Source organism: Drosophila virilis, unplaced genomic scaffold (assembly GCF_030788295.1).
Source record: "Drosophila virilis strain 15010-1051.87 unplaced genomic scaffold, Dvir_AGI_RSII-ME tig00002555, whole genome shotgun sequence".
Taxonomy (NCBI): domain Eukaryota; kingdom Metazoa; phylum Arthropoda; class Insecta; order Diptera; family Drosophilidae; genus Drosophila; species Drosophila virilis.
Window position 1 is genome coordinate 46,345 of NW_027212937.1, and position 14,468 is coordinate 60,812.

Below are 14,468 nucleotides of genomic sequence, written 5' to 3' on the forward strand. Positions count from 1 at the left end.
GTGGATGCCGTCGGCTGCTGTTTCGCCGAATGGAGTTGCTGGTGCTGTGGATGCCCTTCAGGCCGCTGGATAGGCCAATATTGGGTAAGTGAAGTCTGGAATGTATTCAGATTTGAATTAGAGTTTATGTCCGTGGTCGAGTCCGAATTTGTCAGTTTGTATTGTTCTGTCCGACAGTGCTCGCTGTCAGTTAGTGGTTGCTTGGCTTCGTAATTATTACCTAGTTGCATCATACCCTGCAACAGGTTCTCAAGCATAAGTTTTTCGTGCGGGTCCGTATTATCTACGTCCCGTACAAGTTTTTTCTCCAAGACGTTGAAGATATGTTCGACTAGTGGGTCAGCTGGCTGCAGATTGTCAATTTCTAGGTCATCAGTCAGTTGATTTTGTTGCACATTGTGCATGAGTGTCTGTTGAGTAGTTGGTAGTTGAACTTTGTTATCTTTTGGTGTCCATTCTAAGTTGGACACCTGAGTAGACTGCCAATTAGTTTTGGGCACGCTATATTTATTTTTACTACGCGCTATAGGTGCGCGTAGCAGCGTGTGCCCTCTATATTGTTTGACATATGATTTGCCTTTTTGGCTACGGCTGCGTGGGGGAGTATCATGTTGATTATGAGTAAATAATTCATTTAAAAATTCGATTGCATCCTCAGAGTTGAAATTAAATTCAAACTCCAAGGCTGCTTGCATATCATTATATATATGATTGTTTATTTCGTCGATAGATTCTGTATATTCTAGATAGCGTTTTTTAATATTCGCCTTATTAGTGGGCTGGCCGATAGCCAGTTGTTGATCATTGGCATAATTGCCGATGTTTGCAAAGTTAAACGCAGGTAGCCGATTACCTTGTTTTAAGGGATAGGTTGCGGCTCTGCCTGTTTCTAAATTAGTGACTGTTTGTTTGTTCCGAGAGTTTTTTGTGTACTCCCTCACTCGCTGGCCGTTTATCATAGTGTCTCTTGTATTACTCATTTCGAGTATCATTGGCGTCTGAGGAGCTACTAGCCGTTAAACTAGCTAGCGTCCTAGTGGCTGTTCCGTGCAATTTGGTTGCAGGATATGCATTAATTTTATTTTGGCCACTATTTTCAAAAGTAGTTCAACTACTTGGTCCAATTTCGTGGTCATTTGCATAATTGCAGCCATGTTGCTATTTAAAGCATCAATGGCTGCATTATTGACCGGCTCTTGGCTTTCTTTTTGTTGCCGTTGCTTATTTTTCTGTTGCTTTTGCTGCTGCTGCTGCTGATGATGACTAGCGCCTGTTGTGTTTGAAGCATTCGCTGCTCCCGATTGATTTTTCTGGCGCTCTTCCTCTTGTTCCATCTGAAGTTTCTTCTGGGACTTTAGGAGGTGTTGCATGGCCGGATTATGCATCCGACCAGTATTGACTCGCCCGCTGGTCACCTGACTATAAGTCATCGTCGAGTTGGCAATGTTGCTTTGCATCTTCTGGTTCTTCTGCTGCTGATGTTGTTCACGGTCCTGGTTGGACACCACGTTTTGCGTTCCATGTTGACGCTTATTGACTGATGGCTGCTTGTGCTCGTGCTGGATGGGCATGACTCGTGCCCGGTTTGCTGATAGCCTAGCTCGCTCATCTTTAAAAGCTTTGCAGCCTTTATAATTGGCTACATGCTGGCCCTGACAATTGGCGCACTTTGAAGGCTCGCCTCTTGTCTTGGAGCATGTCGTGGTCGGGTGTCCTTGTCCGCATTTAAGGCATACAAATGGTCGTCGGCAATAGTTTTTACTATGCCCGTATGCCTGGCAACGGTGGCACTGAACAGGATCAGTGCGCTTCCGCTGCCTCTCCACTTTGATTTCCTGGCTGCCAAGTTGTTTCAGTTCCAGTATCTTAGTGTTGTTCTCGTTTTTCACTAGCTCAATTTCGAACGTATTGATCGGTTTGGCAGTGAAGCGTTGTTTTATCACGCCCACATACCTAACCTCATGCCCCATTCTTCGCAATTCTATGCGTACCCAGTCGCATGGAGTAGTGTGGTGTAAATGGCGAATAATGATTCTAAATCCGCGCTCATTGCGCATTTGATGGGTGTGCCGGTGAACATTAGAGGCATCAAGCAACGCAATTGTTGCATTGTATGCCTCAATGTCCGCACATTGCACTCTCACACCACCTGTCTGCGTACTTTTAGTAGCAAACTTATTAGCACCCACATTATTTGAGATATCTTTGATAATTCTTTGAATATCATCAATATTGGGCAGGTATATGGTGGGCACCTTGACCCGTTGAGCTAGATTCAGCTGCATTGTCTGACCAGAGATCATATTTGGATTGCAATCTGTTGCCTCATCTTCAACTTCCATGATGTCAATGTCATCACTGTCCTCGTTGTTGTTGTCGTTAGCAACGAATGTAGCATTGTTAGTTTTGCCAACATTCGTGCCATTATTTGACTGCGTGCTCTTTCTAGCTTTGGCTGCTGGTATATTATTGTCGCTTGACAGATTGTCGGATACTTTATTGGCTGTATTTGATTTAAAGAAATCAGAATACGAAGGAGTATCCCTGACACTGTCTGCGTTCGTAATATACTCAGCGTATGCTAATAATAGTGCACGCTTGTCACTCTTATTCGCTGGCATAGTTGGTGAGAATTTGCGCTTAATAGGTCGTTTAATGACCGTATTGGCTTTGGGTGATCCACAGATTCTAGTACCCAACATATCCTCATTTATTGGCAGCGATTGTTGCCCACTCGCCTCTAGTTCATTTTCTGAAACTTGCATAATTTCAGCTGGCATCATTCCCGCATAATTATTAGGAATTAATTGGCTAGCCGATGGAGCAGCATCGGCATTATTTTTATTAATTTCCTCCATTTCCTGGCTATGTGTGACACAGATAATTTCTGAGTCAGAATTGGTTGGGCTATCAGCAAGCATGTTGCTATGAACTTGCGCTCTAACAACATGTTGCTGTAGCCCCATACTGTCGCTCTCAACATTTTGTTCGCAGCTCGAGACGAACATGTTGCCATGATCGCTCTCACTACGTTCATAGCTGCTGCTGCTGCTGAATTTGCTCGTGTTCGATGCCGCTCTGCTGCCGACACTCAAACGCTCGATTGGCGCTTCTGCCGACGCAAGCGCCGACAGCGACTGAGCCGTAGAGAGCATTGGCGCTCTCTTGTGCTTCGGCTTCGGCTTTCTCCGTTTCAGCTGGCGTTGATGTTGTTGCTGCTGCTTGGGTAGCTGGTGCCGTTGCTGGTGTTGAGCTGTAAGCTGCTGCTGCTGATGCTGCAGCTGCAGCTGTATTGGTGCGCCAATGGCGACATTTTCAGCAACAGGTGCCGGGGTATGGGGGGGGGCTATAGCTTTTGTAGCTTTGGATGCAGCAATGGCCGCCGGCTTGGACGCCGCCTTTTCGCGCATTTTTTTCCTTATTTACTTGTCTATGTACTTGCCCTTTTTGCCTTATGTACATATCATTATGTATATATTTATAAGTTCTTTGGCGTAGTTTTTCCCTCGCTGTCGTCAGGTATCTCGTCTGTGATGGCTTCTTTTGTTAATAGAATTAACAATATGTTGCTGCTCTGCTATATATAAGTATATATACAGCACACAAGTTAGGTTTTATATATTTAATTTTATTTATTTATTTTATTTTATTGTTTAGCATTTAAAAATGCTGATTGGCCGTATTTAATTTGTTAGAATACTTTATTTTATTAGTTTTTGACTTTTTCTCTCCATTGTGGCTTTTATTTAAATTTTTTTTTTTTTGAATTTATTTTTAGCATTTAAAAATGCTGATTGGCAGTTTATTTGTTTAAACTTTATTATTTAAATTGTTTGGCACAAGCATTTTATTTTATTTATTTTATTTTATTTAATTTAATTTTAATTTACTGGCAGAAATAAAGACACTTGTAAAAGTTTTTTTTTAGTTGTTCGTCTGGTTGGCCGACCGGGCGCTGTCCGCAAACACGTCCGCTCGCCACGACCGCCACAGAGAGGTTTTTATTGTTGCTCATTTCTACATATAGTTTTGCAAACAGAAATTTTAGAACATTTATGGGAGCACTTAAAACTATGCAACGATCTCCAGTTTGCAAGGTGGAGAGCGACATGACGGGGGAGATACATTTAACATTTAATCTCGACTGACCTACATTTGGACATAACATAACATAACAGACTCTGTTCGATTAACATTATTGTCGTAGGTCAGTTCGCTGGGGGAAATTTCTGCACGATCAGCTGGCAATGCTGTCGTGTGAATGGCAAGAATAACATAAGTATCAATTGGGCACGCTAAGTACATGTGAGTGGACAAAAATTTAAATTTTAACAATTTTATGGCTAAATAATCTAATTGATTAATTTATTTTATATCGCACCGCCTTACGATGCGCTGGCCGCCTGCCTCTGGCCTTGCGGTGGACAATTGGCCTCCACCTGGTACCTGGCCGGCTTATTGTCGCATAAATTTGCAATTTGCATTGCGTGATGGCTGCCGCTACATCTGCTGGAAGTTGCAATCGCTATGGAAGGGCATGACTTCAGCTGCTGGAGCGGATGACTGGCAATGAGCAACACCATCCACACACCCAGGATGCATGGATAGCGGATCGCCGTGTTATCGCTCCTGTTTTTGCCCGAGGGCGGAGTGATATGCAGCCTGCGCTGCATCATTTTTGCACGTACGGGTGGCGCTGTGTCTGGCCACTCGGCGTCGAGTGGATGACGTTTCGCCGGCTTCCGTTTGTGCTGAGCAGGCCGCTGACGCGTTCGCTGGTCCATTTGTGCAGGTAAGTGGATACATGGCATTTTTTGGAATTTGCATTTTTTAACATTTCTGTTTTTATTGCAGGTACGGCGTCTGCTGGGCTGGATAGATGGCGTCTGGGTAGTCATCCTACGCCTGCATCTTCGTCGCCGCTCCAATTTGGCAGTTTGTGCCATTTTCAGCTGGATTTGGTGGCATTTATTTGCCGTAGTGACCACCGTCGTGCGGTGCGTGTTGTGCAGATGCATGCCCGGCTGGGCATTCTGCTCAATTTGGAGTCGCTGCGTCTGGCCAAGGGAGGCCGTTTTGACCACAATGTCCCATTGCTGGAGAAGCTGCTGCCCCTTAAGGACTGGATGATCAATAAGGGGCTGCTTTTTAGTGCCAAGGGAGTCCAGTGAAGACGCCGTCGACTGATGCTGTTGTGTCTGCCTGTACTCAGGTACAGATTGTGCATTTTGAGCCTCGTGCTTGAGCCCGAAGGTGGGCGTGGCGGCTGCCGTCGGCTGCTGTTGCACGTTCGGCTGCAGATTTGGCGGGCGTTGCTGGTGACCATAGGAGGCATTGGAGGCTCCTATTGACCATCGCTGCTGTGCTTGCTGCCCCCATAGACGAGGCTGCAGATTTTGCGGCTGCTGCTGGTGCCCAGATGAGGGCGTGGTGGATGCCGTCGGCTGTTGCTGCGTGCTCAGCTGTCCCCATAGGACGGACCGAGGATTTTGCAGCTGCTCCTGCTGTCCATAGGCGGCACTGGAGGCTCCAGTTGACCATCGCTGCTGGTTCTGCTGCCCCCATAGACGAGGCTGCGGATTATGCAGCTGCTGCTGGTGACCATAGGCGGCACTGGAGGCTCCTATTGACCAGCGCTGCTGGTTCTGCTGCCCCCATAGGAGAGGCTGCGGATTTAGCGGCTGCTGCTGGTGCCCAGAGGAGGGCATGATGGATGCCATCGGCTGTAGCTGCGGGAGCTGTTGCTCCATTGGAGAAGGCTGCAGGTGAGGCAATTGTGTTTGTAGCTGCTGTTGCTGGCCAAATGAATCCGGTATGTCCACCGTCGACCATAGCTTCTGTAGCTGCTCTGGTACGTAGGCGTGCAGTTGGATTGGCGGATATGGCTGACAGTCTGTAGAGGCTGTCTTGGTGACCGTCAATCGATTTTTTTGAGGCTGCACGACTATGTATTGGTGCAGCTGTATTGGCTGATTCTTCTGTTGGCCCATGGAGTCCGTTTGGGCCACCATAGACCATTGTCGCTGCAGCTGGTGTCCCCAAAGGTCAGGCTGCTGCAATTTCTGGTCATTTTTGGCCAATGTCGACCACTGTTGCTGGTTCTGATGCCCCCAGATGGCAGTTTGCTGGACTAGTGGATGATGTTGCAGCCCGATGCTCATATTATGCTCAGCAGAGAGCTGCTTATGCTGCTGATGCTGAGCCCGGTGCATGGGCTGGCATATGTATTGGAGTTGGAGATGCTTCTGCTGCTGCCATGTAGGCGGCGGAGTGGGCTGATCTCTAGTGGGATTGTTCTGCAATTTAATAAAATTTTGTATATTATAACAGTCCGTGTTTGTGTCCAGTGTTGTCAGTTTGTTTGTTATTGTCTGTTTGAGGTGAGTAAGTGTTGGTGGCTGCGGTACTTTGTCAGTCAGCAGTTTGTGTTGCACAGAGTGCATTGATGTCTGTTGGGTAAAAGGTAATTGTACTACTTTTGAATTATTTTCAGATGGCAACTCTAAGTTATCCATCTGAGTAACATGCTTGGAATTTTTGGGCACGCTGTGTTTGTTTTTACTACGCGCTATTGATGCGCGTAGCAGCGTGTGCCCTCTGTAATATTTAGCATTTGAGTTGCCTTTTTGGCTACGGCTGAGTGGAGGAGAAACATATTCAGTAGAATACTCTAGTAAGTAATTTGTAGTTTCGATAGCATCCTTGGTGCTAAAATTAAAATAGCTTTCCAAGGCTGCTTGAATGTCATGACTGACGCATTTGCTTAGTAAACAGATAGCTTCTGGGTCCGATAATAGGCATTTTGTTATAGTCGCCTTATCTATAGTACGGCTGAAAGCCATTTTTGAGTATATGAATTTTTCGCTGATTTTATCAATATTGAATGCAGTTATCCGATTTGGAGTAAATCTGCTATATTCTGAATTTTTAATGAATTGTATGTTTCGAGAGTTTGTTGTAATCTCCTTCACTCTATGGCCGTATCTCAGCATATTACTTTTTTTACTCATTTCGAGTATCATTGGCGTCTGAGGAGCTACTAGCCGTTAAACTAGCTAGCGTCCTAGTGGCTGTTCCGTGCAATTTGGTTGCAGGATATGCATTAATTTTATTTTTGGCCACTATTTTCAAAAGTAGTTCAACTACTTGGTCCAATTTCGTGGTCATTTGCATAATTGCAGCCATGTTGCTATTTAAAGCATCAATGGCTGCATTATTGACCGGCACTTGGCTTTCTTTTTGTTGCCGTTGCTTATTTTTCTGTTGCTTTTGCTGCTGCTGATGCTGCTGGTGATGTCTAGCGCCTGTTGTGTTTGAAGCATTCGCTGCTCCTGTTTGATTTTTCTGGCGCTCTTCCTCTTGTTCCATCTGAAGCTTCTTCTGGAACTTGAGTAGGTGTTGCATGGCCGGATTATGCATCCGACCAGTATTGACTCGCCCGCTGGTCACCTGACTATAAGTCATCGTCGAGTTGGCAATGTTGCTTTGCATCTTCTGGTTCTTCTGCTGCTGATGTTGTTCACGGTCCTGGTTGGACACCACGTTTTGCGTTCCATGTTGACGCTTATTGACTGATGGCTGCTTGCGCTCGTGCTGGATGGGCATGACTCGTGCCCGGTTTGCTGATAGCCTAGCTCGCTCATCTTTAAAAGCTTTGCAGCCTTTATAATTGGCTACATGCTGGCCCTGACAATTGGCGCACTTTGGAGGCGCTCCTCTTGTCTTGGAGCATGTCGTGGTCGGGTGTCCTTGTCCGCATTTAAGGCATACAAATGGTCGTCGGCAATAGTTTTTACTATGCCCGTATGCCTGGCAACGGTGGCACTGAACAGGATCAGTGCGCTTCCGCTGCCTCTCCACTTTGATTTCCTGGCTGCCAAGTTGTTTCAGTTCCAGTATCTTAGTGTTGTTCTCGTTTTTCACTAGCTCAATTTCGAACGTATTGATCGGTTTGGCAGTGAAGCGTTGTTTTATCACGCCCACATACCTAACCTCATGCCCCAATCTTCGCAATTCCATGCGTACCCAGTCGCATGGAGTAGTGTGGTGTAAATGGCGAATAATGATTCTAAATCCGCGCTCATTGCGCATTTGATGGGTGTGCCGGTGAACATTAGAGGCATCAAGCAACGCAATTGTTGCATTGTATGCCTCAATGTCCGCACATTGCACTCTCACACCACCTGTCTGCGTACTTTTAGTAGCAAACTTATTAGCACCCACATTATTTGAGATATCTTTGATAATTCTTTGAATATCATCAATATTGGGCAGGTATATGGTGGGCACCTTGACCCGTTGAGCTAGATTCAGCTGCATTGTCTGACCAGAGATCATATTTGGATTGCAATCTGTTGCCTCATCTTCAACTTCCATGATGTCAATGTCATCACTGTCCTCGTTGTTGTTGTCGTTAGCAACGAATGTAGCATTGTTAGTTTTGCCAACATTCGTGCCATTATTTGTCTGCGTGCTCTTTCTAGCTTTAGCTGCTGGTATATTATTGTCGCTTGACAGATTGTCGGATACTTTATTGGCTGTATTTGATTTAAAGAAATCAGAATACGAAGGAGTATCCCTGACACTGTCTGCGTTCGTAATATACTCAGCGTATGCTAATAATAGTGCACGCTTGTCACTCTTATTCGCTGGCATAGTTGGTGAAATTTTTGCGCTTAATAGGTCGTTTAATGACCGTATTGGCTTTGGGTGATCCACAGATTCTAGTACCCAACATATCCTCATTTATTGGCAGCGATTGTTGCCCACTCGCCTCCAGTTCATTTTCTGAAACTTGCATAATTTCAGCTGGCATCATTCCCGCATAATTATTAGGAATTAATTGACTAGCCGATGGAGTAGCATCGGCATTATTTTTATTAATTTCCTCCATTTCCTGGCTATATGTGACACAGATAATTTCTGAGTCAGAATTGATTGGGCTATCAGCAAGCATGTTGCTATGAACTTGCGCTCTAACAACATGTTGCTGTAGCCCCATACTGTCGCTCTCAACATTTTGTTCGCAGCTCGAGACGAACATGTTGCCATGATCGCTCTCACTACGTTCATAGCTGCTGCTGCTGCTGAATTTGCTCGTGTTCGATGCCGCTCTGCTGCCGACACTCAAACGCTCGATTGGCGCTTCTGCCGACGCAAGCGCCGACAGCGACTGAGCCGTAGAGAGCATTGGCGCTCTCTTGTGCTTCGGCTTCGGCTTTCTCCGTTTCAGCTGGTGTTGGTGTTGTTGCTGCTGCTTGGGTAGCTGGTGCCGTTGCTGGTGTTGAGCTGTAAGCTGCTGCTGCTGATGCTGCAGCTGCAGCTGTATTGGTGCGCCAATGGCGACATTTTCAGCAACAGGTGCCGGGGTATGGGGGGGGGCTATAGCTTTTGTAGCTTTGGATGCAGCAATGGCCGCCGGCTTGGACGCCGCCTTTTCGCGCATTTTTTTCCTTATTTACTTGTCTATGTACTTGCCCTTTTTGCCTTATATACATATCATTATGTATATATTTATGAGTTTTTTTGGCGTAGTTTTCCCTCGCTGTCGTCAGGTATCTCGTCTGTGATGGCTTCTTTTGTTAATAGTATTAACAATATGTTGCTGCTCTGCTGTATATAAGTATATATACAGCACACAAGTTAGGTTTTATATATTTGGTTTTATTTATTTATTTTATTTTATTGTTTAGCATTTAAAAATGCTGATTGGCCGTATTTAATTTGTTAGAATACTTGATTTTATTAGTTTTTCACTTTTTCTCTCCATTGTGGCTTTAATTTAATAATTTTTTTTTTTTTTTTTTTAGTTTATTTTTAGCATTTAAAAATGCTGATTGGCAGTTTATTTGTTTAAACTTTATTATTTAAATTGTTTGGCACAAGCATTTTATTTTATTTATTTTATTTTATTTAATTTAATTTTAATTTACTGGCAGAAATAAAGGCACTTGTAAAACTTTTTAGTTGTTCGTCTGGTTGGCCGACCGGGCGCTGTCCGCAAACACGTCCGCTCGCCACGACCGCCACAGAGAGATTTTTATTGTTGCTCATTTCTACATATAGTTTTGCAAACAGAAATTTTAGAACATTTATGGGAGCACTTAAAACTATGCAACGATCTCCAGTTTGCAAGGTGGAGAGGGACATGACGGGGGAGATACATTTAACATTTAATCTCGACTGACCTACATTTAAACATAACATAACATAACAGACTCTGTTCGATTAACATTATTGTCGTAGGTCAGTTCGCTGGGGGAAATTTATGCACGATCAGCTGGCAATGCTGTCGTGTGAATGGCAAGAATAACATAAGTATCAATTGGGCACGCTAAGTACATGTGAGTAGTTGAAAATTTTAAATGTAACAATTTTATGGCTAAATAATCTAATTAATTAATTTATTTTATATCGCACCGCCTTACGATGCGCTGGCCGTCTGCCTCTGGCCTTGCGGTGGACAATTGGCCTCCACCTGGTACCTGGCCGGCTTATTGTCGCATAAATTTGCAATTTGCATTGCGTGATGGCTGCCGCTACATCTGCTGGAAGTTGCAATCGCTTTGGAAGGGCATAACTTCAGCTGCTGGAGCGGGTGACTGGCAATGAGCAACACCATCCACACACCCAGGATCCATGGATAGCGGATCGCCGTGTTATCGCGCCTGTTTTTGCCCGAGGGCGGAGTGATATGCAGCCTGCGCTGCATCATTTTTGCACGTACGGGTGGCGCTGTGTCTGGCCACTCGGCGTCGAGTGGATGACGTTTCGCCGGCTTCCGTGTGTGCTGAGCAGGCCGCTGACGCATTCGCTGGTCCATTTGTGCAGGTAAGTGAATAAATGGCATTTTTTGCAATTTGCATTTTTTAACATTTCTGTTTTTATTGCAGGTACGGCGTCTGCTGGGCTGGATAGATGGCCTCTGGGTAGTCATCCTTCGCCTGCATCTTCGTCGCCGCTCCAATTTGGCAGTTTGTGCCATTTTCAGCTGGATTAGGTGGCATTTATTTGCCGTAGTGACCACCGTCAATTGGTGCGTGTTGTGCAGCTGCGTGTCCGGCTGGGCATTCTGCTCAATTTGGGGTCGCTGCGGTCTGGCCAAGGGAGGCCGTTTTTGACCACAATGTCCCATTGCTGGAGAAGCTGCTGCCCCTTAAGGACTGGATGATCAATAAGGGGCTGCTTTTTAGTGCCAAGGGAGTCCAGTGAGGACGCCGTCGACTGATGCTGTTGTGTCTGCCTGTACTCAGGTACAGATTGTGCATTTTGAGGCTCGCGCTTGAGCCGTAGGTGGGCGTGGCGGCTGTCGTCGGCTGCTGTTGCACGTTCGGCTGCAGATTTGGCGGGCGTTGCTGGTGACCATAGGAGGCAATTGGAGGCTCCTATTGACCATCGCTGCTGTGCTTGCTGCCCCCATAGACGAGGCTGCAGATTTTGCGGCTGCTGCTGGTGCCCAAATGAGGGCGTGGTGGATGCCGTCGGCTGTTGCTGCGTGCTCAGCTGTCCCCATAGGACGGACCGAGGATTTTGCGGCTGCTGCTGGTGTCCATAGGCGGCACTGGAGGCTCGTATTGACCTTTGCTGCTGGTTCTGCTGCTCCCATAGGAGGGGCTGCAGATTTTGCGGCTGCTGCTGGTGACCATAGGCGGCACTGGAGGCTCCTATTGACCATCGCTGCTGTTCTTGCTGCTCCCATGGACGAGGCTGCAGATTTTGCGGCTGCTGCTGGTGCCCAAATGAGGGCGTGGTGGATGCCGTCGGCTGTTGCTGCATGCTCGGCTGTCCCCATAGCACGGACTGAGGATTTTGCGGCTGCTGCTGGTATCCATAGGAGGCATTTGGAGGCTCCTATAGACCACCGCTGCTGTGCTTGCTGCCCCCATAGACGAGGCTGCAGATTTTGCGGCTGCTGCTGGTGCCCAGAGGAGGGCGTGGTGGGTGCCGTCGGCTGTTGCTGCATGCTCGGCTGTCCCCATAGCACGGACTGAGGATTTTGCGGCTGCTGCTGGGTGACCATAGGCGGCACTGGAGGCTCCAATTGACCATCGCTGCTGTTCTTGCTGCTCCCATAGGAGAGGCTGCGGATTTTGCGGCTGCTGCTGGTGACCATAGGCGGCACTGGAGGCTCCAATTGACCATCGCTGCTGTTCTTGCTGCTCCCATAGGGGAGGCTGCGGATTTTGCGGCTGCTGCTGGTGACCATAGGCGGCACTGGAGGCTCCTATTGACCATCGCTGCTGGTTCTGCTGCTCCCATAGGAGAGGCTGCGGATTTTGCGGCTGCTGCTGGTGCCCAAATAAGGGCGTGGTGGAATGCCGTCGGCTGCTGTTTCGCCGAATGGAGTTGCTGGTGCTGTGGATGCCCTTCAGGGCCGCTGGATAGGCCAATATTGGGTAAGTGAAGTCTGGAATGGTATTCAATTTGAATTAGAGTTTATGTCCGTGGTCGAGTCCGAATTTGTCAGTTTGTATTGTTCTGTCCGACAGTGCTCGCTGTCAGTTAGTGGTTGCTTGGCTTCGTAATTATTACCTAGTTGCATCATACCCTGCAACAGTTCTCAAGCATAGTTTTTTTCGTGCGGGTCCGTATTATCTACGTCCCGTACAAGTTTTTTCTCCAAGACGGTTGAAGATATGTTCGACTAGTGGGTCAGCTGGCTGCAGATTGTCAATTTCTAGGTCATCAGTCAGTTGATTTTGTTGCACATTGTGCATGAGTGTCTGCTGAGTAGTTGGTAGTTGAACTTTGTTATCTTTTGGTGTCCATTCTAAGTTGGACACCTGAGTAGACTGCCAATTAGTTTTGGGCACGCTATATTTATTTTTACTACGCGCTATAGGTGCGCGTAGCAGCGTGTGCCCTCTATATTGTTTGACATATGATTTGCCTTTTTGGCTACGGCTGCGTGGGGGAGTATCATGTTGATTATGAGTAAATAATTCATTTAAAAATTCGATTGCATCCTCAGAGTTGAAATTAAATTCAAACTCCAAGGCTGCTTGCATATCATTATATATATGATTGTTTATTTCGTCGATAGATTCTGTATATTCTAGATAGCGTTTTTTAATATTCGCCTTATTAGTGGGCTGGCCGATAGCCAGTTGTTGATCATTGGCATAATTGCCGATGTTTGCAAAGTTAAACGCAGGTAGCCGATTACCTTGTTTTAAGGGATAGGTTGCGGCTCTGCCTGTTTCTAAATTAGTGACTGTTTGTTTGTTCCGAGAGTTTTTTGTGTACTCCCTCACTCGCTGGCCGTTTATCATAGTGTCTCTTGTATTACTCATTTCGAGTATCATTGGCGTCTGAGGAGCTACTAGCCGTTAAACTAGCTAGCGTCCTAGTGGCTGTTCCGTGCAATTTGGTTGCAGGATATGCATTAATTTTATTTTTGGCCACTATTTTCAAAAGTAGTTCAACTACTTGGTCCAATTTCGTGGTCATTTGCATAATTGCAGCCATGTTGCTATTTAAAGCATCAATGGCTGCATTATTGACCGGCTCTTGGCTTTCTTTTTGTTGCCGTTGCTTATTTTTCTGTTGCTTTTGCTGCTGCTGCTGATGATGACTAGCGCCTGTTGTGTTTGAAGCATTCGCTGCTCCCGATTGATTTTTCTGGCGCTCTTCCTCTTGTTCCATCTGAAGTTTCTTCTGGAACTTTAGGAGGTGTTGCATGGCCGGATTATGCATCCGACCAGTATTGACTCGCCCGCTGGTCACCTGACTATAAGTCATCGTCGAGTTGGCAATGTTGCTTTGCATCTTCTGGTTCTTCTGCTGCTGATGTTGTTCACGGTCCTGGTTGGACACCACGTTTTGCGTTCCATGTTGACGCTTATTGACTGATGGCTGCTTGTGCTCGTGCTGGATGGGCATGACTCGTGCCCGGTTTGCTGATAGCCTAGCTCGCTCATCTTTAAAAGCTTTGCAGCCTTTATAATTGGCTACATGCTGGCCCTGACAATTGGCGCACTTTGAAGGCTCGCCTCTTGTCTTGGAGCATGTCGTGGTCGGGTGTCCTTGTCCGCATTTAAGGCATACAAATGGTCGTCGGCAATAGTTTTTACTATGCCCGTATGCCTGGCAACGGTGGCACTGAACAGGATCAGTGCGCTTCCGCTGCCTCTCCACTTTGATTTCCTGGCTGCCAGTTGTTTCAGTTCCAGTATCTTAGTGTTGTTCTCGTTTTTCACTAGCTCAATTTCGAACGTATTGATCGGTTTGGCAGTGAAGCGTTGTTTTATCACGCCCACATACCTAACCTCATGCCCCATTCTTCGCAATTCTATGCGTACCCAGTCGCATGGAGTAGTGTGGTGTAAATGGCGAATAATGATTCTAAATCCGCGCTCATTGCGCATTTGATGGGTGTGCCGGTGAACATTAGAGGCATCAAGCAACGCAATTGTTGCATTGTATGCCTCAATGTCCGCACATTGCACTCTCACACCACCTGTCTGCGT

General features: G+C 46.3%; 2 protein-coding genes across 2 annotated transcripts; both read right to left on the reverse strand.

Moving 5' to 3' along the window:
• Nucleotides 1-57: 57 nt before the first annotated feature.
• LOC138911748 (putative uncharacterized protein DDB_G0271606) lies at nt 58-9,445 on the reverse strand. Its single transcript, XM_070211130.1, has 9 exons — nt 9,004-9,445; nt 8,224-8,537; nt 7,147-7,593; nt 4,986-6,296; nt 2,969-3,287; nt 2,190-2,503; nt 1,116-1,559; nt 236-410; nt 58-95 (listed from the first exon to the last, which is right to left on the reverse strand). The coding sequence occupies exons 1-9, from the start codon at nt 9,443-9,445 to the stop codon at nt 58-60; spliced, it is 3,804 nt and encodes a 1,267-aa protein (XP_070067231.1).
• Nucleotides 9,446-11,028: 1,583 nt separating this feature from the next.
• Nucleotides 11,029-13,881, reverse strand: LOC138911749 (uncharacterized). Its single transcript, XM_070211131.1, has 5 exons — nt 13,429-13,881; nt 12,532-12,547; nt 12,232-12,406; nt 11,890-12,062; nt 11,029-11,663 (listed from the first exon to the last, which is right to left on the reverse strand). The coding sequence occupies exons 1-5, from the start codon at nt 13,879-13,881 to the stop codon at nt 11,029-11,031; spliced, it is 1,452 nt and encodes a 483-aa protein (XP_070067232.1).
• Between the last annotated feature and the right edge of the window lie 587 nt (nt 13,882-14,468).